This window comes from Stegostoma tigrinum, chromosome 11 (genome assembly GCF_030684315.1).
Source record: "Stegostoma tigrinum isolate sSteTig4 chromosome 11, sSteTig4.hap1, whole genome shotgun sequence".
In the NCBI taxonomy this organism is placed as follows: Eukaryota; Metazoa; Chordata; class Chondrichthyes; order Orectolobiformes; family Stegostomatidae; genus Stegostoma; species Stegostoma tigrinum.
In genome coordinates, this window is record NC_081364.1 from 39050818 (window position 1) to 39077692 (window position 26875).

Consider the following 26875-nt stretch of genomic DNA (forward strand, 5'->3'; position numbering starts at 1 on the left):
TTTGCTTCATTTCAATATTAATCAATTGTACATGAAGTGCTTTGTAATATCTTTGAGAGATATAATATGGCACCATGAGTAGGTTTTCCTTTCGATGATTAAAGAAAAATATTCAAAAATGTTAGTTAGAATTGTAACTGCGCTGTTTACTATTAATGATTTTGAATAACAATTACTCATTAGCTTCGGCTTCAGTCAGCACTGCACTTTTAGATCATTATAGAGTCTAGTTTGGCTGTTAGGCCAAAGAGCAAATAAAGATCATCACAGATCTAAAGTGGTTAACCAACATAAACATGCCAAACAAGTTAATATAAAAACAAAAGAACTTATGAACACAACATGTTGACATGCTTCCTCAAATGTTTCACGTAGAGCTAAAACTGGTATGTAACACATTTAAACCAACATTTTTGTTTCAAAAATTGTTCATGGTAAATGGGTGTTGTTGGCAAGGCCAATATTAATTGCCTATCTCTAACTTCCAAGTTGCCAGTTATGAATCAACCACACTAATGTGGGTCAGGAATCATATATCAAACAGGCCAAGTCAAGATGGCAGATTTCATTCCTTAATGGGCATCAGTGAAACGTACGTATTTTTAGAACAATAATAACATGGTCGTCATTGGGCGAGGTTCTTAATCCGCAAGTTTATAGAATGCAAGTTTCACCATCTGGTTTAGAAGGATGTGAACCCCTGTCTCTAAGCCTTTCACTTTCAAGTTTATGCACCCCAATGATATGACCATGATACCGCAACCTCCCTGTAACAGTTATTAAGCAGATTGATTTTGAAGGCCAAGCAGACAGTGGAGTTAACATTCAAAACAGAAGTAGTGGCATTTTTAACAACATATATTCGGTTTGCATTGTCATAAAACATTCACAGAATGGGAACATTAAAGAAATTGAAGTGTTTTATTTTTGAAATATTTTTAGTCAGGCATTGGATAATGAAATAAAAAAAATGCATGAAGCTAGTATTACAAAGAAATGGATCAGACCTGAATGCAGAGATTATTGGGTCACTGTGATACCATTAATTATGTGTAGGAAGAGGACTTCAAATTGTGAAAAGTATATATGTGCTTTTAAGTCAAATTATGCTCTGGCTGTTTTTAAAGGCTGCTCTTCTACACAATGGCAGGGAAAGTACATTTTCTTTTAAACTGGAGTGTTAAATTGTGATTGGAGGAACGTGTTTGTAATCAAGCCTCAGTATTGTGAGAGTCATACCATCATTGTAATTATTTTGATTCAGTCACTAAATGGCCTATTGTTTCTTTTTTCTGCTGTTGTCCAGAGTGAGACGGAATTCAAACAAACTTCTTTAAAGAACTTGAAACAATCTGTTGATAACGAAACACAACTCAGTTTTAAAAGCAAATGACCAAGCAAGTTAGCAACTAAGCTTTAATCCAAAATTAGAACTATATTCCCTTTTAATCCAGAAACAGACACTGAAAAGACATGAGACAACAAAGTTTTTTTTAACTAAAGAGCAGAACAGAAACAGCTTTATTGGCCAGTAGTTTAAAAAACATCAGATACAATTTAATGAATTCACACTGGGTTTCTTGTTGATGAAAGTGAATTGTTAACAGCCATAAATCAATCGAAGGTCTTCCAAACTAGGCTTCAGTTCAGATGGAATTCAAGCTGGACCCACATCTTTGGATAGTGGTCATAATTCAGTTTTGCAGAGTTTATAAGGTATCCAAAATAATGAGGTATGGAATTTTATTAGACTTCTGAGAATTTCAATCGAGAGGGAGAGAGAGAGTGAGAGTCTTAAAGCTATACTCTGGCTTTGAAAGTTTTCTTCTTCTACAACTTCATAGGTTTGGATAAACAAAAACCAAGTCCAGAAAAGGTTTCTGGGCAACCATTAACACTGGAGACCCTGTAGTCTCTTCTAAAGCTAAGGTTTCCAGCAATTAAGGGGAGAGATGCCAATTCTTTTCCTTCCTAAAACCTTTACTGCCTATTTTGCCAAAGACATTTGACTTTCTGGAATCAGGGTTTGGCTTTCAGCCCATAAGATTATTAGCAGACCACATTTCCAAGAAACCGTGTGGATTCTCTTTAAACCCTAAGCAAAACTTCTTTTTAATTCAGGAAGTGTCCAAAAAGCTTGATGGCTCTCAGCTTTTCACAAAATCTTTAAATATAAATATGTTCCCGTTAAGAGGGTAAGTCACCTTGTATTGGCCTTGCATGTTTTACCTTTAGATGTTTTTTAGCAAATATCTGGCATGAGGATTCATATGATGTAAGCAGAGAAGTAAAACTGAGCATGAAATAAAACAATTTAGGATGCTGTATGTTACCAAGACAGGAAGTTGCTTCCAGGGGGATTTGGAACTTCAGATGTTCAATTTCATACACCGTTGAATCTTTATAATGGCTAAGAAGCATGTGTGCGTGTTGCATTTCTACTGTCAAAACAAGTGAGCGCTTAAAAGCAATAGAAAACATTTCAGAGTTTTGTATACTTCAAATTATAAGAGTGAACAATATGTTACTTACACACACAAAATGAAACATGATGATATAAAAGTAGCCATCATTTTAAGAATCAGTTAATTAATAATCTTTTCAACTCAGAATTATTAGTTAAAACCAGGGAGGAAACTTAAGTGAAACATTTATTCTCTTGTAGCTCTAAGCAAAGCAAGGGAACAAGATCCTGAATTTTTCTTCTGCTCTTAACCCTCCCTCAATTCCCTGATTATTTTGGTTACCAACTTGTTTGTCTTGATTCAGCCAGAATTATTAAACTGTGGGTTTTTGCTTCTATTGTGCATTGTGAATAAATTACCCACAGCAATTGCCATCAATAGCACTTCACGAGAGACTCAGCATTATTCAGTCTTAAGGAAAAGACAATGCTTAATAATGCTAGAAACTTCGAATGTTTTTGGAAATGAATGTTAGAGTAAATCTGCAATTGGACTTCAGTTTGAGATCACTAAACATTGCTATAAACTGATATTCTTGACTAAAACACAACACAGAGATACTGAAATAAGATAATAAAATGTGAGGCTGGATGAACACAACAGGCCAAGCAGCATCTCAGGAGCACAAAAGCTGACGTTTCGGGCCTAGACCCTTCATCAGAGAGGGGGATGGGGAGAGGGAACTGGAATAAATAGGGAGAGAGGGGGAGGCGGACCGAAGATGGAGAGTAAAGAAGATAGGTGGAGAGAGTATAGGTGGGGAGGTAGGGAGGGGATAGGTCAGTCCAGGGAAGACGGACAGGTCAAGGAGGTAGGATGAGGTTGGTAGGTAGGAAATGGAGGTGCGGCTTGGGTTGGGAGGAAGGGATGGATGAGAGGAAGAACAGGTTAGGGAGGCAGAGACAGGCTGGGCTGGTTTTGGGATGCAGTGGGGGGAGGGGACGAACTGGGCTGGTTACGGGGGCCAGGGAATTGGAAGTTCTGGAGGCGGTGGAGGGCGTGGGTGGTGTCACGGACGTAGGTAGGGAGTTCCTGGACCAAAGGGGAGAAAATGGAGTCCAGATAGGTGGAGATGAGTTCGGTGGAGCAGGAACAGGCTGAGACAATGGGTCGACCAGGGCAGGCAGGTTTGTGGATTTTGGGAAGGAGATAGAAATGGGCCGTGCAGGGTTGGGGAATAATAAGGTTGGAGGCTGTGGATGGGAGGAAGAGGTGGGGTTTGGGGCCTGTGTAGGTGCGGAAGAGGGACTGTTCCACGTAACCTAGAAAGAGGCAGGCATAGCTGGGGCCCATGCGGGTGCCCATGGCACCTACACAGGCCCCAAACCCCACCTCTTCCTCCGGTACATTGATGACTGTATCGGCGCCGCCTCTTGCTCCCCAGAGGAGCTCGAACAGTTCATCCACTTCACCAACACCTTCCACCCCAACCTTCAGTTCACCTGGGCCATTTCCAGCACATCCCTCACCTTCCTGGACCTCTCAGTCTCCATCTCAGGCAACCAGCTTGTAACTGATGTCCATTTCAAGCCCACCGACTCCCACAGCTACCTAGAATACACCTCCTCCCACCCACCCTCCTGCAAAAATTCCATCCCCTATTCCCAATTCCTCCGCCTCCGCCACACCTGCTCCCACGATAAGACATTCCACTCCCGCACACCCCAGATGTCCAAGTTCTTTAAGGACCGCAACTTTCCCCCCACAGTGATCGAGAACGCCCTTGACCGCGTCTCCCGTATTTCCCGCAACACATCCCTCACACCCCGCCCCCGCCACAACCGCCCTAAGAGGATCCCCCTCGTTCTCACACACCACCCTACCAACCTCCGGATACAACGCATCATCCTCCGACACTTCCGCCATTTACAATCCGACCCCACCACCCAAGACATTTTTCCATCCCCTCCCCTGTCGGCTTTCCGGAGAGACCACTGTCTCCGTGACTCCCTTGTTCGCTCCACACTGCCCTCCAACCCCACCACACCCGGCACCTTACCCTGCAACCGCAGGAAATACTACACTTGTCCCCACATCTCCTCCCTCACCCCTATCCCAGGCCCCAAGATGACATTCCACATTAAGCAGATGTTCACCTGCACATCTGCCAATGTGGTATACTGCATCCACTGTACCCGGTGTGGCTTCCTCTACATTGGGGAAACCAAGCGGAGGCTTGGGGACCGCTTTGCAGAACACCTCCGCTCAGTTCGCAACAAACAACTGCACCTCCCAGTCACAAACCATTTCCACTCCCCCTCCCATTCTCTAGATGACATGTCCATCATGGGCCTCCTGCACTGCCACAATGATGCCACCCGAAGGTTGCAGGAACAGCAACTCATATTCCGCCTGGGAACCCTGCAGCCATATGGTATCAATGTGGACTTCACCAGTTTCAAAATCTCCCCTTCCCCAACTGCATCCCTAAACCAGCCTAGTTCGTCCCCTCCCCCGACTGCACCACACAACCAGCCCAGCTCTTCCCCCCAACCCACTGCATCCCAAAACCAGTCCAACCTGTCTCTGCCTCCCTAACCGGTTCTTCCTCTCACCCATCCCTTCCTCCCACCCCAAGCTGCACCCCCAGCTACCTACTAACCTCATCCAACCTCCTTGACCTGTCCGTCTTCCCTGGACTGACCTATCCCCTCCCTACCTCCCCACCTATACTCTCTCCACCTATCTTCTTTACTCTCCATCTTCGGTCCGCCTCCCCCTCTCTCCCTATTTATTCCAGTTCCCTCTCCCCATCCCCCTCTCTGATGAAGGGTCTAGGCCCGAAACGTCAGCTTTTGTGCTCCTGAGATGCTGCTTGGCCTGCTGTGTTCATCCAGCCTCACATTTTATTATCTTGGAATTCTCCAGCATCTGCAGTTCCCATTATCACAGAGAGACTGAATTTGGGTTAAAAGTGAAAATGGTAGTCCTGACAGAAATGATTGAAATGTCACGATGGAGCACCAGAATTAAACATTTTATTAAAATGTTTGATTATCAGAGCTACAGTGCTGAAAATCAACAGATACCTTGCAATGAACTTTAGAAGCCTGTTACTTAATTAAGAAATTCAGATCGCTCCACACTGTGATGCTTAAGCCATAACTAAAGGATGAAAGGCTCCTTTCAGCTGCAAAAGTAAGATTCTGTAATCGTTCCAAATTTTTTAGAAAAAGTATTCATTGGAGGAAATCCATGCCCTCAGTGACTTGAGACTTATGACTTATTTCAACTTTTTAGATTGGATTCTGATTTAAGTGAACTCTTGTTCCCTTCATCAAAACATGCTTGTGAGGAATCTGTAAAGGTTGCCAAATGCATGAAGTCAAAACAGAAATCCTACTGAATTCATCATCCTTTAATGTGCAGTATGTTTCACCCTTGTCAGTCTTCTAAGAGCAAAACGCTGAAATGTTTGCATTATAGCTTGTCTGGAAAAAGTTACAGGACAGGAAGGAGGGGGTGGCTGGAATTTGAAATTCAGTGTGAAGGAAAACCATCCGGGCTCCAGAATGGACAGCCAACAGCTTCAGCCCATTGTGCATTCTTGCTTCAATTGTATTTCAGTCCTTCACAGACCTGATTCTAAATTGGGTTGGGAAATGGGAGCAAAGGATTCAGTGAGTGAGAATTCAGGTGAGTACCAACAGCCCCACATCCATAGAGATTGTTCCCAGTAGGGCTAGTGATTTTAACTTATGGGTCACAGCTGCATGCGAGAGGTCAATGACCCACCCAAACTGGCTGTGAAATGAGAGCGGGCCAGCAGAGAGGAGGGCTAACCGAATTATCACTGGTGCTCAGATTCATCATGGGGAGATTGTTTTCAGGAAGGGCTGGGGCAATTGAAACTTTACCTCCAGGGCTCTTAGGAATACTCCTGGTTATCCAGGCTCCAGTAGGGAATTTAAAAATATGCTTTTTTGAAAAAAGGTAGATGTTTGGCCTTTTCTGAGCCTCATTTCACTTCCTGCCGTTTTCACCTGTGGATACATTCACACTGATTTGCCATGTTGGTCTCTCGTTAAAATTACAGTGAAGACCTAATGGCTCTGACCTTCATCTCAGAAAACACTCTATGGGTTCAAGTAGGCTTCTCTTGAACCTGCTCTGATTAGCAATGCACACACGAAGCCAATGCCTGGCCCAATTAATCTTTTTCCCCAGTTCAGTTTGAAACATCCATTCCATCCTGAATACACTCCTGGATATAGTTTAGTTCAAACATATATGACAAGAATAGAAAATTATATGCGAGAGAGGAGAACTCATAGACAATCAACAGCACCAAAAGGAGCAGGAGAGGTGTGGTGAGGGATTTCGTAGAATCTAGAGATTGATAGCAACAGACTAGCTGCAGTCTGAGAGAAACACAATTGTTACCTCACAGGACCCAGATTAATGATTGCCGAATAAATGTTTTGCTCATTCGATTTTTGAAGCTGATATAATTCATTTGTATTTGGAAGGGTTTTTTTATTTGTAGGAAGGTGCACAGGCAGTAGTAAAGCTTGTTGAACTATTTATTAATTATAACTTAACCATTAAACAAATTTATTAACAAATAATGAAGATCAAAAGACAGAAGAATGTGGGATCTTCCGAACACCAGTGTACTACCAAGGCAAGCATGTCTGCAACAAATACCTCTGCCATAGAGAACTTTGACTCAAAGCTGTTGAGATGAAACTGACATGTATCTCGTCAGGAAGGAGGAAACATTACTGGGACTTTTTTTTCTATTCATTTGTGATTTGTGGGCGTCACTGGCTGGCCCGTGTTTCTTGCCCATCCCTAGGTGCCCTTGAGAATGTGGTGGTGAGCTGCTTTCTTGAACCGCTGCAGTTCTTCTCCTGTGGGTTGACCCACAATGCTTTTAGGGAGGGAATTCCAGGATTTTTGCTGAATGACTGCGAAGGAAAGGCGATATATTTCCAAGCCAGGATGGTGAGTGACTTGCAGGGGATCTTAGAGGTGGCGGTGTTCCCACATGTCTGATGCCCTTATCCTTCCAGATGGATGTGGTCATGGGTTTGAAAGGTTCTTTCTGATGATCTTTGGTGATTTTCATACCAGGAGGTATGGCTAGAGTCTTCTGATTTGAACAGTGGTCACAGACAAGACTGACTGTCAGTGAGGAGGGTAAAAGTACAATGAAAGTAGGAGTGGAGGGTGTTCAGCCTTTGCAATTCTCCAATAGGTTTGATGTTCTTGAAACAAATATGGATGAAAATGGGGTCTGCAGGGTGCCATTCAAGTAGGGAAGTAAAGAAGGGTGCAGTCGGATAGGACGGTATAGTTAAGAAGGAAAAACAGTTCTCCAAACTCAAAAGTGAGCATCCCGAAAGGTGTATTACGTGTTCATGCTAGCACTTTGATCATCTGCTCTGGGATGAAAGGGAATTTGTAGAGAGAAGGGAAGGCCTCAGTCGTCATTGTCCCAGTAGGTACAAACAACAAAAGTTAGGGTAGCAACTCAGGTTAAATATGGGTGAGGTCCTGGAGGACTGGAGATTTGCTAATATTCTCCTCTTGTTTAAGAAGGGTAGCAGGGATAATCCAGGTAATTATCGAATGGTGAGCCTGACGTCAGTGGTAGGGAAGCTGCTGGAGAAGATACTGAGGGATGGGATCTATTCCCACTTGGAAGAAAATGGGCTGATCAGTGATAGACAACATGGTTTTGTGCAAGGAAGGTCATGTCTTACCAACTTAATAGAATTCTTTGAGGATGTGACAAAGTTGATTGATGAGGGAAAGGCTGTAGATGTCATATACATGGACTTCAGTAAGGTATTTGATAAGGTTCCCCATGGCAGGCTGATGGAGAAAGTGAAGTCGCATGGGGTCCAGGGTGTGCTAGCTAGATGAATAAAAAAAAACTGGCTAGGCAACAGGAGACAGATAGTAGTAGTGGAAGGGGGTTTCTCAAATTGGAGACCTGTGACCAGTGGTGCTCCACAGGGATCTGTGCTGGGACCACTGTTGTTTGTGATATACGTAAATGATTTGGAGGAAGGTATAGGTGGTCTGATGACCAAGCTTGCAGATGACACAAAGTTTGGTGGAGTAGCAGATAGTGAAGGGGACTGTCAGAGAATGCAGCACATTATAGATAGATTGGAGAGTTGGGCAGATAAATGGCAGATGGAGTTCAATCCAGGAAAATGTGAGGTGATGCATTTTGGAAGATCTGATTCAAGAGCAAACTATACAGTAAATGGAAAAGCCCGGGGGAAAATTGATGCACAGAGAGATCTGGGTGTTCAGGTCCATTGTTCCCTGAAGGTGGCAATGCAGGTCAATAGGGTGGTCAAGAAGGCATAGGGCATGCTTTCCTTCATTGGATGGGGTATTGAGTACAAGAGTTGGCAGGTCATGCTACAGTTGTATAAGACTTTGGTTCAGCCACATTTACAGTACTGCGTCCAGTTCTGGTCGCCACATTACCAAAAGGATGTGGATGCTTTGGAGAGGATGCAGAGGAGGTTCACCAGGATGTTGCCTGAAATGGAGGGTGCTAGCTATGAAGAAAGTTTGAGTAGATTAGGCTTATTTTCATTCGAAAGACTGAGATTAAGGGGGGACCTGAGTGAGGCCTACAAAATCATGATGGGTATAGACAGGGTGGATAGCAAAAAGCTTTTTCCCAGAGTGAGGGACTCAATTACTAGGGGTCATGAGTTCAAAGTGAGAGGAGGAAAGTTTATGGGAGATATGCGTGGAAAGTTCTTTACACAGAGGGTGTTGGGTGCCTGGAACACACTGCCAGCGGAGGTGGTAGACGCAGACATGTTAGTGTCTTATAAGATGTATCTGGACAGGTACAAGGATGGGCAGGGAGCAAAGGGATACAGACCCTTACAAAATAGATGACAGGTTTAGACAGAAGATCTCAGTCGGCGCAGGCTCGGACGCTGAAGGGCTTGTTCCTGTGCTGTAATTTTCTTAGTTCTTTGTTCTTTGTTTTAACTGGGATGGCTGAGAGTGTGTGACGTGAGGGACTAAATCAAAAAGTAAAACCTCGAACGTAGTGATTTCTGGATTATTTTTACTTGAGTCACATGTGGATTTGCATTGTGTAACTATTATTGGAGAGCTGAATGTCTGGGTCAAAGATTGGTCCAATTGAAATGGGGTTCAATTCATAGCGCAATGGTACCATTACTGGGAAAATTGGGAAGTATACCACTTCACCTCAACCATGCTTCGGGCTGTGTCATGGTAAGTGTAGAGGGTTTTAAAGCAGATAGTGTGAGCCACGGCATTGAAAGCGTGGGAGAAAATTATCAGGTGTGGAAGATGGGATAAATTAGAGCAAAGACAAGGCAGCAATGCTGATCAAAGTCTGTCAGGGACAAATTCCAGAGAGAATGAATTCACAGATAAGACCAGAGATTACAAAAAATAATTTTAGAAAGGCACAGATTTTCTGAAAGCCTTCGTAATGTAGGCGGGAGATTTAATGTGAAAGTCCTCGATTAGCGTTGAGGTCTCAACTATTCACAAACTATTATCGTTTTACTGACAGGACTGACTATGCAGTAGTTAAATTTGTTGGTGACACAAGTTAGCTAAAAAAATGTAATGAGAATATAAAGATAGAATAGAATACAGTAGCAATTTATTGTCACTTGTATTTATGAAAATACAGTGGCGAGTATAATGTGGAGCCATTTTGATTATGAGAAGAAATACTTGAGATAAAGTTAGGATAAAGTCCATCTTTAGTACCCTCCATAGCTCCTGGATTTATGGAGTGACTTTGGAATGCAGCTGCTGCAGCCGCCCCAAGGTTCCTCAAGCAAGGATTTCCGGACCAGACCCATCACTCTGATGATGAGAGTATGGAAATCTGTCCTCCAAAGAGCTATGGAGTTTGGCTCATGAATATTTTAAAGGTAGAGGTAGAATGATTTTGGTCTAATAGGGGAGTCAAAGAGTATGCAGAAAGTGGAGCTGAGGCCACAGTAAGATCTTATTGAGTAGCAGAGCGGGCTTGAGGGGTTGAATGGCTTCTTCCATCTTCAAAGCACGGTTTATGTCAATTGTCAACATTATCCACTTTTGCCTTGGGATGTAATAATATTAAAAATGGCGCTTGTGTTTCAGTAATATGTGTGCTTTGGGATTATATGACAGAAACTTCACGAATCTGTGATAACTCAGTGTGGAGCTGGAGGAGTATATGGTGTGAAACATCTCTGGAATCGCTGAGGCTTCCTGGCTGAGAGTAAGGAACATCACAACTGCACCACAATAATTTATATTCTTGTAGAACATAGAACATAGAACATTACAGCACAGTACAGGCCCTTCGGCCCTCGATATTGTGCCGACCTGTCATACCGATCTGAAGCCCATCTAACCTACACTATTCCATGTATGTCCATATGCTTATCCAATGACGACTTAAATGTACCTAAAGTTGGCGAATCTACTACCGTTGCAGGCAAAGCGTTCCATTCCCTTACTACTCTCTGAGTAAAGAAACTACCTCAGATGTCTGTCCTATATCTTTCATCCCTCAATTTAAAGCCGTCACCATCCTAAGAAAAAGGCTCTCCCTCTCCACCCTATCTAACCCTCTGATTATCTTATATGTTTCAATTAAGTCACCTCTCAACCTTCTTCTCTCTAATGAAAACAGCCTCAAGTCCCTCAGCCTTTCCTCGTAAGACCTTCCCTCCATACCAGGCAACATCCTAGTAAATCTCCTCTGCACCCTTTCCAATGCTTCCATATCCTTCTTATAATGCGGTGACCAGAACTGTACACAATACTCCAAGTGCGGACGCACCAGAGTTTTGTACAGCTTCACCATAACCTCTTGGTTCCGGAACTCGATCCCTCTATTAATAAAAGCTAAAACACTGTATGCCTTCTTAACAGCCCTGTCAACCTGGGTGGCAGCTTTCAAGGATCTGTGTACATGGACACCTAAATCTATGCGTATTTCTCGGCATCCCTCCCCCTCCCACTTCACTCCAACCTCCCACTCTGCTCTCTTCTCCATTCACTCCAACCTCCCACTCTGCTCTCTTCTCCATTGACTCCAACCTCCCACTCTGCTCTCTTCTCCATTGACTCCCGCCTCCCACTCTGCTCTCTTCTCCATTGACTCCCACCTCCCACTCTGCTCTCTTCTCCATTCACTCCCACCTCCCACTCTGCTCTCTTCTCCATTCACTCCCACCTCCCACTCTGCTCTCTTCTCCATTCACTCCCGCCTCCCACTTTGCTCTCTTCTCCATCGACTCCCGCCTCCCACTTTGCTCTCCTCCATTCACTCCCACCTCCCACTTTTCCCTTCATGGGATGTGTTTCTTTGGGCCGTGCTGCCCCTGCGTTTCGTGGATTTCTCTCCGTAATGTAGGCGGGAGATTTAATGTGAATAAGAATTCGGTTGACAGTTCACAGGCAGTAGCTGGCATCTCCTTCATTTCGGTACGGGATGATTTGTTTATTGAAGATTGTGAAGTGTGTGACTGACCCACTAATTCGGAGTCGCTGCTGCTGGCTGCTCACATGGTGTTGTGGGTGGCGGGGGGGGGGGGGGGTGATTAAGCGGGGGCGGGGGGGGTGATTACAATAGCTGCTGGGAGAAGGGTAACTGTACATTCATTCAGAACGAGGGGTATTATCGCATTAGCACGCATCATCTCGTCTCCAGCAATACCGCAAACGATTATGTTTTAGCTGTGGACGTGTAACTGGACGTTATAAACTTCATGAGTAGTCTCGCTACTTTTTACACATCCCGATCAAGACTAATTCGAAATTCCAACCCAGCATCGAGGAAACAGCCATAAAGAGATGGCTGGGGCCATTACAGTCCGATTGAAAACAAGACAAACAAAACTCTGAATCAATCTGTGTTGCGAAACGAAACAGTTACAAGTTCCAAGGCACCATCCCACAGCGAGAGGTTCTCACTGTCTGAAGGTTATTGGTTACAACACAACGCTGAAGTTGAACGATTCGAAGTAAGTAAAGCACCGGGAGCAAAGGCTATTCTCGACCGAAGTCTCTCCGAGTGTGTGTGTATATATATATGTGTGTGTGTGTGTGTGTGTGTGTGTGTATTGGGGGTAGGGGGTCGGGGGGTGGGAGTGGAGAGGCAGTTTTGTCCCTCTTGGATAAGGAAGGCGGAGAGGGCGGTGCTTGGACACCCTGTGTTCTAGGAAGTCTCGGGCGAGCTGTTCCTCTCCAGTGAGTAGTGAACCGCCCCGGGCACCGGGGGACAGTACGCTGCTGCATCTTTGGACGTGAAGGGAGAGGGAGGGGGAGAGAGAGAGAGAGGAGGTGGGTGGCCTGGAAACAAAATAAAAAAAAAACTCATTCGTGCCCGAGAACCCAGGAGGTGCAGGCTGGGGAGGTGCATCCAAAACCAGAAAATGGGATTCGACCCCGATCGTTTCAGTGAGGACGTGGATCCTGACTTGAGGTGCAAGATGTGCAATAAAGTGCTGGAGGATCCGCTAGCCACTCCGTGCGGGCACGTCTTCTGCGCCGGCTGCGTGTTGCCCTGGGTGGTGCAGAGGGGCAACTGCCCGGTGCAGTGCCGCAGGCTCGGCCCCCGGGAGCTCAACCACGTCCTGCCGCTCAGGAACCTCATCCTCAAGCTGGAGATCCGCTGCGGTAACTGGGAGCGGGGCTGCGCCAAGGTGCTGAGGCTGCAGCACTTGGCCGAGCACGCCGAGATGTGCGAGTACACGCCGGCTGAGTGCAGGAACCCGGGCTGCGGCCAGGCGCTGAGCCTGCGGGACATGGACGCTCACATGCGGGAGAGCTGCGAGCAGCGGGCGGTCGGTGTGTGCCAGCAAGGTTGCGGCTTGGTGCTGGTGGAAAGGGAGCTCCGGCTCGGCTCTCACTGCTGCGTGCAGGCTCTGAAAGCGCACGGCCAGGCGCTGCAAGCTCAGCTCAGCGATGTGCAGCGCCAGCTCAGGAAGCAGGCAGTGAGAGCCGGCAAACGCGAGAAGTCGCTGCTCTCCCAGCTGTCAGCCCTGCAGAATGAGCTGCAGATGGCAGCCCTCCGATACCAGAAGAAATTCACCGAGTACAGCGCCAGGATCCGCTCCCTGACTAAGAAGAGCCCCGCTCCGTGCAGCGTGAGTGCCTTTTCTTGGGTCCTGCTTCAGTCCCGTGGGCTGGTACTGACTCACTGTGTGAGACCAGCTCGGACATGGAGAGGGTCAGTGAAAGGGAGAGAGAGGTCAGCATGGGATAGAGGAAAAAGTTGATGGGAAGGTAAGGTTGGTGGGGGAGTATGGGAAAAAGAGAAGGGAGCAGAGAGGTAGATCGATGGAAGAGGGATAAGTGGTGGCAAGGGGAAGTTGGTGCGAAAGGGAGGGCAGGGGAAAGGGGCACTCGGTGAGGGAGAAGGGAGGGACCAGGTTATGGACGGGCAGAGAGAAGTGAGTGTGGAGGAAAGAAAACGGAAGAGGGAGTAGATGGAGAGTGAAGGGGGAAGTTAGTGGGAGGAGGGTGTGACAGAGGGAAGTGGGTGGGGAAGAGAGGGGGTAGAGGAAGGGAGAAACTAGCCCACGGAGGTGTGGACAGAGAGAGTGCGAGGACCCAGGGGAATGGAGGGAGTGATATTGGTATGGAACAAGGGGATGGAGATGCCAGGAAAGGGAGGGTTAAGGAGAATGAAGTAGATGGTAAGGGAGGGAGAGGAGGTAATAGAGTGGACTCATTAGAATTGAAGGGAGAAACAGGACAGACAAGAGACCAACAGAGAGCCAGGGGCTCGAAAAGGAGATAAAATGTGGAGTGAGCAGGAGAAAGAGTGAGCGAAATGACATGATAGATGGAGTAAAAGAGAGAAAACACAGAGAGATGGGGCAAGAGATGGAGAAGTGGGGAATCTGTGTGGGAGAAATGGGAAATCAGAAAGAGAGGAAGAAATGGGGGATCACAGAAAGGGAGAGAGAAATATAGAGGATTGGAATGGGTGAGAAGGTAGGAATGGAGCAAGAGAGAGAAACTGGAGGGATGAAGCAAAACACAGAGAAACAAGAGTAAGGCAAATTGGGAATGGATCAAAAGAAAAAGAGGGAACAGGGTGAGAGATGAGGGAGAGGGTGACAGTGGGAGAAGAGATTAGTGTGAGGCAGAGATTGTGTAATAGTGATGGCAAGGGACAGAGGAAGAAGAGAAAGGAGTCAGTTAATTATGGTGAAATAGACAGGAAAAAAGTGAGAGGTGAGGGGAGATGGAGAGAGTGAAAGGAATGAGGGTCACGGTGAAGGTGAGAGAAAGGGGCAACTATGGGGGAAGAGACAAAGCTGGAAATGGTGTGAGAAATGGGACAGGTGGTGGGAATGCTGACAGAGGGGAATGGTGAGAAAGAATGGGACTGACGATGATGACAATGGATGACAGATCAGTTACTGGTCGTGGAGGAACAAGAGGGAAGGTAAGCAGTGATTAGGAAGTGTAGAGCGCAGTAAGAGTTAGTAATTTGGAGTATGAGGTGAGTGAGAAATTTTAATGGATATGAAACATGTGATAGTGACAGTTGCGGTCCATGAACCTTGAAGAGAGGTGTGCAGCAAGAGAGTTTGAGTGAATACTGGCCCTGTGAGTGTGAAGTAACAGAGAGAAAATGATAGAAGTTACCCTGGTGGAGCACAGAGGACCATTCACCCTCTGTTTGCACTGCAATATGTTGCATTTCAGTTGGATACTGACCTAGGCTACTACATGAGTCCAGGCACGTAGAGTCTGCTACCCTTCTGCTGGTCAGCAGGAAAAAGTGTCCTTGTTTTCCATAGACTGTCTACCAGAACTTTAGGTACTTGTCACCAAACTGCGAAGTTATTTGCCTATCTTCGGTCATTTCCTTAGGGCTAACACTGAAATACCACAGTGTGAAGCCCAAAGGCCAGTTCCTTGTTTGCAGCTCATGAGTGGTATGAAGCTAGGCTTTAAAAATAGAGTCCAGCAGAATGAAGCCATGGCAGCAGCAAGCACTTCTGCCTCTCCAGCTACTCAATGGTCATGAGCGAGGCGAGTTTCATGTTTTTTGGGATGAAGATGGGATGATTGCACGCAAAATAATCAACATGGGGTTGCAGCAGACTGATACCAGGAATCTCGCTTGAGAAAATACTTTGACAACAAACAGGAAGATACAAACCAGGGACTGAGTAGACAGCTCAGATAGAATGAGAGACCATAGAATCACTACAGTGTGGAAAGAGGCCACTTGGCCCATCAATTCAAGACCAAACCTCCAAAGAGCATCCTACTGAAACCCAGTCCCCCATCCCTGTAATCCCACATTTACCTTGGCTAATCCACCTAACCTGCCCACGATGCAGCAATTAAGCATGGCCAATCCACCTCATATGCATAACCCTGGATGGTGGGAAGAAACTGGAGCATCTGGTGAAAACTCATACAGATATGGGGAGAACATGTAGTCCCCCAGTTCTAGACTCAAACTGGGTCCCTGGTGCTGTGAGGCAGTTGTGCTAACCACTGAACCATTGTGCCACTCGGTGGAAAGGCATTGAGAACAGAGAGTGAAAAAAAAGTAGAGTGGCATGGGTGGGAGAGTGGCAGACAGAGAGGACCAGAGAAAGGATTTAGAGAAGGTGAGTTATAAAGAGGAATAGCTGGGTGTCAGAGAGGGAGGGAGGGAGAGGAGGTAAAGGGGATGGCAGAAGAGAATGAAATGAAGCAAGGGGGTAACAGATGGACAGAGAGAGAGAAAGAAAGGGGAGAGTAGATAGACTAGGAAAGGCTGGACAGAGAGAGAGGCGAGAGAGACAGACAGGAGGTAGACACAGAAAGAAATGGAGGGATGGACAAAGTGCGAGAGGTCGCAGAGGAGATACATGCATACAGTATCAGAGATAATGGGAACTGCAGATGCTGGAGATTCCAAGATAATAAAATGTGAGGCTGGATGAACACAGCAGGCCAAGCAGCATCTCAGGAGCACAAAAGCTGACGTTTCGGGCCTAGACCCTTCATCTGATGAAGGGTCTAGGCCCGAAACGTCAGCTTTTGTGCTCCTGAGATGCTGCTTGGCCTGCTGTGTTCATCCAGCCTCACATTTTATTATCTTACATGCATACAGTAGTGTGGATATCTCCAGTGCTGGCTGGCAGTGTTTCTAACACAGGTTCCTAACAGGTGAGTCAGTACAGTCAGACGTACACAGATGGAAACAGCTGGTGCTGGGCAGAAAAGACAGTTAAGCAATCCACCTACAGACATGGGCACACCAGCAGACATTTGTGACACATCACACACAGACAACTGCAAGTTGAACAACATGCAGAATCAGTTAACACAACCACACACGTCTAACTGTATAAGTTCCAGTTCTTGCCACCGTTCCTCAGTTTAAATATGTTTGCATTTACAACTTTATGAAAAGGAAACAATTTAAACTTGTTCTGTGATATGGTCAATGACACAACTTTCCCTCAAACATTTTGAGGTTCCCACTGCAGATTTGTACATTTTGGACTAGGATGCTGTTTTGAGATGAGGATAGTTCTTTAATTCTTAGTTTAGCCTATCAGGGAGGCTGAGGATATTTTGCAGCCACGTCAAACCTTTTATACCAAATTGAATGATAGCTGAATAGTTTTGCACCCCAGTCCTCCCAGTTATGCGTGTCGTACAAGTAGCACTGAGGCTGAATTATATTGGCAGAAGAAAATGTCCAGTGCTTTTGAGTTTTCTTTGAACAAAACTTCATCTTAGAACTAAAGACTCGGGATAAATAGCCCAGGATAAATTTCCAAACCCTCACCACACTACTGTTTGCAGTGTGAGGTTGGAGGAAGGTTGCATGTTGGAGTGGCATTTGTGCCATCAAACACTGCAAGATCAGTCTCAATTCAATTTTTCCAAGTGCTTTGACCCCCAGAAGTTGTTAATATATCTTGTGTGTGATTCTGGTTTTTTGGTTGGTGTACTGGTTTACAAATTTCTTTCGTCTAAATTATGTTTTCTACTTCAGCCTATTATGGCCAATTAGTAGCTAATCGCTAAATCGGTTGTTCTCAGCTCAACTGTCTAACACTTGCAATCTGTTTCTAGGGAGGAGAAACACTGACCATCATCATGCAGCGGGACTCGGGTTCCCTGGGATTTAATATTATTGGTGGCAGACCTTGTGCGGTATGTATCTTCATACAACCCAGTTATAATTCAAGATGATTGAGCAGTATTTTCAGAACGTGTCTCCCTGTTGGAATGTGGAACAATGGTTGTGCTCAGGGTTCAGCAATAAGATTTTAAGAACATCTGATGTCTGTGTTGTCCCTTGCAGAAGAACTGAACATGTTCTTTTCACTGCATTGAATTAGTTTCCACAACAGAGTTCAAACAATATATTTATGGTTCACATTCATGATGCAAATGAAATACCTATGGCAGCTCCTGCAATTTTTCACAAGGAAGTGGTAGGTTAGAATAATTAAAATATACCTTTGTCATCTGTGGCTCAATTGGTTTCATTCTGACTGTGAGTCACTATTCCAGGATTTTGACCATACACGAGTCAAGGTTGAAATTTTTGGCTGTGTTTTTAAACTGACTTCCCACCTGCTTCCTGTGATAGATGTAAAATCGTCCATGGCATTATTTTAAAGAGCGAGAGAGGTTTATTGGCTGTCCTGGCCTTATTTATTGCTCAGTTAAGGTTAGAATAACAAACAATCTCCTCATTATCAGTTTATTGTTATTATATATTGCTGTGTGTAAATCGGCTGTCCTGTTACCAATGTTACAATTGTGACTCTCCATCGGAAATATCCTGTTGGCTTTAAAGTAATTTTGAGATATTTGGTGGTGGGAAAAGTGCAATATAAATGCCAATCTTTCTTCCTTTCTGATCCTAGTTGTTGCAGTTATGTTTCGTCTCAGAGTCTTTGGAGATATAGTATGTCAGGATACCTTATGTTCACGATATCATCAATGTATCATAATATGTGATGTGAGAACATGAAGACCTCTGACTTCCTCTTAACTTGATCATTTAAACAATACATGCTTCAAGAAGTAATGTTGTTTTAATCACTTGATGTTAGTCCAGATGCCTATGTGCCTGTGAATATACTGTTGTATATTAATAGAAAGCTGTAATAAGCATCCATTGGTTTCATCAACACCATGATATCCATGCCTAGTTACTTACGTCATGGAGATAACATAAGCATTGCTACATCCAAAAAAATAACCTGATGGAGGCAAACTCTATGAAGAAAGCTACAATGTGTTAACAGCAGATATTTGGAAAGCGAATTGAAGGCCAACTGGTCAGCAGCTTTAAATATTTCCATATTTAGAGCATGACTTTCTGAACTTACAGAATCAAACTTAAGTGCCAGTTTACAAGTTCATCTTGGCTCCCTGAAATCTTCTATATTGTAAACAACAATGATATAACAGTGGAGGGACTACCAGCACAGTGGATTTCAATGTAGACACAGGTGATGAGATTGAAATCACGCACAGCAGTGGAATAGACCATACCATCAAATCAATCAATGACCTCATACACTTGTATCTGGAAGGATTGAATTGTTTGCTAATTTCAAGGGTAATGCCCTTTTGCATTTTAAGAGTGATGTAACCCCAGTTATTGATCTTCCAAGGTTGTTCAGCATTTACATTCAGGAAAACCTTCAAGTGGAACTTCAATGATGGAACAAAATGATATAATGTAAAAGAGTGCCCAGCACACAAGTTGCTGTTGCTCCATCTTAATGCATCTTAAAGAAAGCTGGCACTATATGAATCTGTCTAGATCCAAGACATGCCAACCTTTCACTTAAAGGTGCCCATGCAAGGTAATGAAGCTGAAAAAGCAACATTTTCTTGAGCAAGGTTCTTTCCAAAGCTAGATGTGAAGCATTGATACTGGCCTGTCCATTTCGCAGAAGAATCCCAAGAGCCTACGACATTTTGACACTATTTGGATATTACTATTTTCATCAGTTATCATTTTGGTTCTCAGTTTGTTAAGACATGTTCTAGCAGTGTATAGAATGTATTGTTGAAAATATACCTGGTATGTTTGATCATATCGTGATCATGGGCAAGATGAAGACAGAGTATGTTCACAACCTTCACCTACAAATGACAGCAGCATAATGGCAAGAATTATCAGTTAACAGCACAAAATGGTGGTCAGTTTTAGCTGGACGTACTTCTCAGGGTCTGTGTGCTTTGCCAATGGAGTCTGTCTTGATTTGTGGTAAGACGAAGGATGTAAAACAAATGCCACCCTGCAGATTATGCGAGATCTGTGATGCTGCCTCGAGTTATGTATTCTCACCACATATTCCCAGTTTCATGGACGAGATATCTCTGCTAAGAGACCTACTCAAGAAGGATGTCCTCTACAAGTGGAAAGATGACTGCTATGTCTTTAGTTCTTTCAAACATGTTCTGTCAGCAAAATCTTGCCTGCTGCAGAAAGATAATTCTCAAGGTTAAGGAATATTAAAAAGGTCTGTGCACATATCTTTTGCAAGACAAAAAAGCTATTGCTCTCGTTTTGGATAACCTGTGATCTGCTCAAGTCAGCTATTCTAATGTAGAGTTCAAGACATTTATTTAGCAAGAAATTCATTATTGGAACAAATCATAAGACAGTAGACATGATCTGCCATAAACTATAAATGAGGCACACCCATGTTTGTAGTACCTGCACATTACGGTGCAAGGATATAACTTTGAAGTGAGATATAAGCTTGGTAACGGGAACATTATGCCTAACATGCTGAGCACATTACCCAAGCCACACAAGGACCAAAACATTCCTCATGATCAACATATTGATGCTTTAGATTATGAAGCTGAAGATGTTCTCACCTTTGATGCATTAGATTTTTGCCAGAGTCAATGTGAACAGTTGCAGTTGACAACTACGCAAGGTGAGCAACTGCAAAAGTTGCAGAAGATCAATATCGAGAGATGGCATGACTGTAATAAGTACCTGAAACATTCATTTATCTTGGCAGCACAGAGATGAACTTTTTATATCACAAAAAGCCCTTTTTCAAGGGCAAATGAGTCCTAATACTGAAAGAATCATGTCAGGATGTTGTGTCTGTATTACACTGGGTATTGAATGCTTGAGATAGCGCGCACATGCTGTATTGCATTTTAAGGGTGATGCAATCCCATTTATTTGTCTTCCAAGGTAGTTCACCATTTACATTCATGCAAACCTTCCAGTGGAAATTTAAAGATGGAACAATATGGTATAATGTGAAAGGTGCCCAGCACACAGATTGCTGTGTTCCATCATATGTGTTTTAATGAAAGATGGCACCATATGAATATGTCTAGATCCAAGGCATGTCAACCTTTCACTTAAAGATATCCACACAAGGTCATGAAGCTGGAAGAATTAAATTTTCTTGTACAAGATTCTTTCCAAAACTAGATGTGAAACATTGATACTAGATTGTCTATTTAGCAGAAGAATCCCAAGAACATTTCGAACACCGTTTGGATAGTAACATTTTCAAGGGCAAATGAGTCTTCATACAAAAAGAATCATGTCAAGATATCTTGTCCCTATTACTCTGGGCTATCGAATGCACAAGATAGCTTGCACAATTATCTGGGGACAGGCCAGAGATGAAAGAGGATGTTTAATGATTTGTAACCACCTATGAGGCAAGTTAAAGGTATCAGCTGCAACAGTAAATGGAGTCCCTGCATTCACACATTGTTCCATCTCCTTCTTGGATGAAAATTGCAACAGACCTTTACCTAATGCACAGGCAAATTACATCCTTGTGATGCATTAATTTCCCACATTTCACATTGTTCAACCACTTAACAACACGATGAACGTGACTGAAGTGGTGAGCATTATTTTTTGTTTGCTCTGTCTCCTGGATTAGGTAATACCCGACAGTGGATGGCAATACTCCAAACAAAACATTTTGATACGTGTACACTAATTGTAAGTGACCCCATGATCATGTTACCACCTGACCACCCACACTCATGTGGGTCAGCAGAATGATTGGTCAGTATTTACCATCCAATAATCACAAAGCGTAAAGCGGCAAAGCAAAATTTACCCTTTGCATTGCTACTTTTTCATGCAACCCCAGATGAGAAGGAATCACTAACCCCAGCACAACTTATGCTTGGAGGCAAGTGCAAGAGTCCTTACCCAGCATTTAATTGTCGAATTGTTACAAGACATAGGACATTCCCGTTCAAAGATCGAGGAGAATGAAAGCAATACATAAAAAATGAGGAGGTAGAGAATTATGAAAAAGGTGCACTGGGCTGATAGTTTGATTTTGAAATTCAAATTCACATTCCTAGATACTAGCTAAGGTCTCTAAAACATACCACCAGTCCAAATCATGGAAAGTCTTTATTGATCATGATGCTATATGGTGAAAGAAAAGAAGCCAGCTCAAACCAATATGCAGCACACCCATCAAAGACAGTGCACAAAGACAGTAAAGAAGAATTCTCTGATGACACTGATTGTAAGGTGATGTTCATGCCAAAATTCCACAGCACAACAACTAATTTATCAGATAAGGAGGCTGTCTTTCATATCTTTCCAGCTGGCTGTACGATCACCCGATCAGGATAAACTGTCAGACCTCCAAAGCATGACTGATATTTGAAGTGTTATTCTTGTAAACTCTATTTTATCTGTTTGTATAATTATCTAATTGGCACATTGTGCCTGTGCCTAGCCATGCATACATGTTTGGGATAAACTTCTACCTTTATGGTCAGTATACTTTTAAGAGACATGGTTATGATGTCATCACTGCATCATAGCATGTGACCTGAGTGTGTAATAATCTCTGGATCACATGAATAATGACATGTTATAAGAAGCATGATGTTTCGTTGTAACTTCTTAGTTTGATGTTAGGCGAGAAACATTTGTGCCAGTGAATGTCACGTTTGCATATAATGGCTAGCTACCGTAAGTGTGCATTGGTTTCTTCAATGCCACAATATCCAATTTACATTGTGGACAATAACATAGGAATTGCCACATCAGGTAACTCCTCCTCCTCCTCCTCCTCCTCTTCTTCATGCTCCTCTGATGCTCCTTGGCCTGCTGTGTTCATCCAGCTCTGCACCTTGTTATCTTCGATTCTCCGGCACTTCCTACTATCTCAGGTAAAATACCCAGCTGGAAGCTCACCCACCTCAGTTCACAGCTGTTGTCATCACTTCAGCCGTTGCTACTGGAGAAAATACTGTCAGATCCTTGCCTGTTCCATTGGCTCCCATTTGCCATTTGAGTTTGTCATCTCCTCCTACTCATGTCTTCACATCAATTCTGTTTCAAATTGCACACTTCAAATACTAATTTTGTTTCTTTTTGCTTTCACCACATTTTGAAGGAAAATCAAGAGGGTGCAGCATGTGAGGGGATTTTTGTGTCAAAAGTAGTGGAGAATGGGCCAGCAGACAAAGAAGGGGGATTACAGACTCAAGACCAGATTCTGGAGGTATGTGGAAGTTACTCTTTGAAGAGCTGCTGAAAACTTGATTTAAGTTGGAAGTTAAAGTTGCTTGGTGAACATTTGTGTAATGTACCTCTGTCCCTTCCTATCATGTTTAAGGGCAGGATGATGATACTGTTTATTTCTTTCACTCTGTGGCAATGAGGCAGTAAGCTAGGGTTTTTCAGGGTATGGAGCAACATTTTTCTATCTACATGATTTAGTAAAACTTCCTGTTAATATCCTTTACAATGATGTGTATTTTCTAGCATGGTCATTTTAATGAATGTCATGTAGTTCCCTCTAGAATTAGATATTTGTTGTGCTGTGCTTTTAAGAGTACTGGCAACTTGTCTGATGCTGAATAGTTGGAGTTTATTTCAAGGTCTAGCACAGAGTGGTGAGGCAAATCAGGAAAAAAAAAGCATGATTTCTTTGTGCAACTGTGGTGAAAATGCACTGCTCAGGATCATTACAAAATATGTCCCAAACCTTAGTTGCCTTTACTTCAGCTCTGTGGAAGCGTGTTCTTTCTCATTTTCTGTTGTGAATTACAGTTGTAGAATTGCTATGTTTAAGATAGCGTCCATTCGTCACAGTAGGTAATATTTGAGTCCCTACTGATCTTGTAAATGGAGTAATTATGAGCTTTTTATTCCGCAGTCTCTGCTGTCAGTGATTCCGGATTTAATGTTTTTGATAAGCTTTCTTATGAAGGGGTTTACAGTTCGTAAAGTGTGAATGTAAATTTTTTTCTCCTCCTGCACTTTCTTTTGCTGGGCCATAAGCTTTTATGATTCTTTCTTAGATGAAGTTGCCTTTCGATTGGTTTCTTGATATTTTTTATCAGTAAAGTAACATGATATGACATCATTTTCTTTGATATTATGCCTGTATTCTGAATGCATTTTTCTCCCTATATCGTGATTTACACATTTTCACCTGAGTGCAATTATTTATTGGAACACACTTAACTGATTGTTAATACTTAGAATGTGGAAATAGACCATGGATATAGGCAAAATTGATAAGTGCACTAAGTTATGTCAGTTTGCTTTGAAAAAGATGATACCTCAATCTTCACAGCTGATTGAATTAAGTTCTCTATTCCATTTTATTGCTTATTGTGTGTATTTATGGAGAATAATGACATGCTTACCAATGGTTCACAGCAAGTAAACAGAATTGGTACCCAGGTAATACGAGTAAGTCAGCTGCAACTGGTTCATATCCGCTAAACTACTGATCCCTCATGTGCAGCCTATGTTTATGTTGGCTGTTGTTCATTCATGTTTTTGATTTATTTTCCATTTTTGACCATGTGTGTAATATATTCATTGCTCGGGTGTGGGATTTGACACTGGAATCGAGGGGTTTCTCTTTTCCGTTGTCAACTTTGCTGTCATGAGGATCACCTCGTTTGCTTCTGTATGTGCAATTCCTTAATGAATCTAATTATAACAGTAGGGGGCCTTTTCAGCTGGGTTTCAATAATTGATGTCTTGAGGAAAAAATTGTCGCAGGAATTCTGCCTATGTTTCCTTTTTGAGCCTGGGGACAATTGTAATGGACCACTGCTGCTCCGACCTATATAGTCTGAGAAGATTCATTAGTTTGTATGATGTATACAGTATTGATTGCAAACCACTGGATAAGAGAATTACATGTTGTGAAACATAGTTTTTTTAAAAAAGATGGTAACAAGGGATTCAAAACAATTTAGAAACTTTATAGATGTGGCAAGGGGAAAAAAAATTGAAAACTTTCCATTCCATTACTCAAGCAATTGCACACAGATGCCAATCAGCATTTTGTTTTCAAATTTGAAATATGTTGGAACCAAACAATTAAGAAAAGCTATTATTCCTGCACACTCTCAGCCTATTTGAGCAATCACTTTTCAGTTAATCAGTGTGTTGCAACAGCAAATTGGTCAACAGAACAAAACTTATCATGTCTTCTTATATTGTTTTACATAATTTGCACCACCCTTGGTTTTTATGTTCACCTTTCCTTTGTTATTTTCTGCACTGTTTACCTACAAATTAAACACAACATTTTTTAGAGCCCCTTTGGTGTGGAAATAGGCCATTCGGCCCAACAAATCCACACTGGCTGTCTGAAGAGCATCTGATCCAGACCCATTCCCCTACCCCTGCATTTCCCACGTCTAACCCACCTTGCTTACAAATTCCCTGGACACAATGGGAATTTAGCATGGCCAATTCACCTAACCTGCACGACTTTGGACTGCAACCCCACACAGACACGGGGAGAATGAGTAAACTCTACACAGACTGTCGCCTGAGATGGAAATTGAATACGGTTCCTGGCACTATGAGGCAGTAATGCTAACCACTGAGCCACAGTGCCCCTTCATGATTTTCTTTTTGTTTCCAGTAGTATTTTAAAGGGACAAATATTCCATCCTACTATAAGTGCAATTATTCAAGTGATTTAAATATGTTTACCAGGATACCTGTGATTTTTTAAAAGGGATGGTAAAACAATGCACCCTTAATGTAAAGCTTTCTATAAAGTAAAACTGTTTCTCTTCCATGTTAAACCTCAGTCAAACTGTCACATCTTGTTGCCATTCCTACCCATCTCAATGCATTTTCAGTAATAGCTTTTACTCCCACCACTGCCTGTTCAATGTTAGAAGGCTTCAGCCATCCTTGGCTCTTTATCTTAATTGCACACTGTCTTTTGATAATTTCAATCGTAAGTCTGCAACTTGTTCTCTTTGTTGCCATTGTCAACTGCTTGACAACTTTAGGGATGTTGAATTGTTTAGCTCCATTGTTTATGAAATGAGCAAAAAGTCTCATTGAAGTCCACTTTGAGATGACTAAAGCCGTCTAACTGACTTTCAGCAAGGCTCTGCAGCTTTGTTTCTGGCTCAGACTCTATGCTGATTTCTGTTGTCACCTGAACCTGGAGATAATCAGCCTCAGCCTTTGCTTAACACTGAGCTTCAGGTCCTATTTCCTTTCCACCACTGATAGTCCGTTTCCATCTCACTACCACTGCAGCTGTCACCCTCCAGCAAGAAGACTGAAATGACGGCCACCAGGAAGAAGGGACAGGCCAGAGAGGAGGAAAAGGTAACCAGCGCACAGGCACGGCAACTGAGCCAACTCCTACCTGGCCAGAGTCAACGGAGGAAGAGGAAGTGAAGGATTCAGGGGAGTGGATAGTGGTAAGAAACAGCTTCCAAAGTCGGACCCCCACAGGCCCACAGCAAAATGGAAAGAGGCAGCTGCATGACAGACATAGCAACAGCTTTTCCGATGATGATGATGTGCAGAGAGATGGCCATGAACAAAACAAGAGGCACAGCACCACGGGGGACCAGGAGAGGAGCACCCCCTCTCAACCCGGAAATGCTGTACATCCCAAGGGGCTTGGTAAAGCCCAACCCTCAGACATCAGAGCCATGGGTTACCCACTGCACCATAGCTCTGGACATCCAGCAACAGCAACGCTCCCGATCAGGAGCAGAGCCTGACAGTCTCTCATTTGGAGCCAGATCCTCCTTTCTGCGTTCCTGCCCAAATGGCACCAGATCATGGCAAGAGGTTCTTTTTCGTCAAAGATGTTCAGAAGGATGAGACTGAGGCATGAAAAACTGCCCAAACTCCAGAAAACCACGCAGTACCTATTCCTGCTGCAGACAATAGGGAACAATGTCAGCGAGGATCTGCAGGAGGCGAAGAGCTAGCAAGCCTCGCTGTTTGCCTCAGAAGCTTCCAAGATAATCTTCCAGTCCAGGGTCTGCACCGTGGAGCAGGATGAGACGTGCTTGTATTTCTTCTTCCAGATGTTGTACAAGGAGAGCCCTGTGCTCACTAGCCTGAAGGAAGAAGATGGCTTAGTAGTGTCATCTCAGTCTGACATTCTGAGGACCAGCAAATCCTTCCATGACAT

General features: G+C 43.5%; 1 protein-coding gene across 5 annotated transcripts in view; it reads left to right on the plus strand.

Moving 5' to 3' along the window:
• The first annotated feature begins 2165 nt into the window (after positions 1 to 2165).
• Positions 2166 to 26875, plus strand: part of pdzrn3b (PDZ domain containing RING finger 3b) — a 303206-nt gene continuing 278496 nt past the window's right edge. The window contains exons 1-3 of one of the 5 annotated variants that reach the window (XM_048548076.2): positions 2166 to 2195; positions 17532 to 17612; positions 22844 to 22951. In XM_048548076.2, the coding sequence (XP_048404033.1) occupies positions 17556 to 17612; positions 22844 to 22951 (165 nt within the window). In that variant the 5' untranslated portion in view covers positions 2166 to 2195; positions 17532 to 17555. Of the gene's footprint in view, positions 2196 to 11898; positions 11913 to 12105; positions 12452 to 12480; positions 12504 to 12731; positions 13577 to 17531; positions 17613 to 22843; positions 22952 to 26875 lie in introns of those variants that run through there. The other 4 variants (XM_059649917.1, XM_048548074.2, XM_048548075.2 and 1 more) reach the window with 4 other exon arrangements.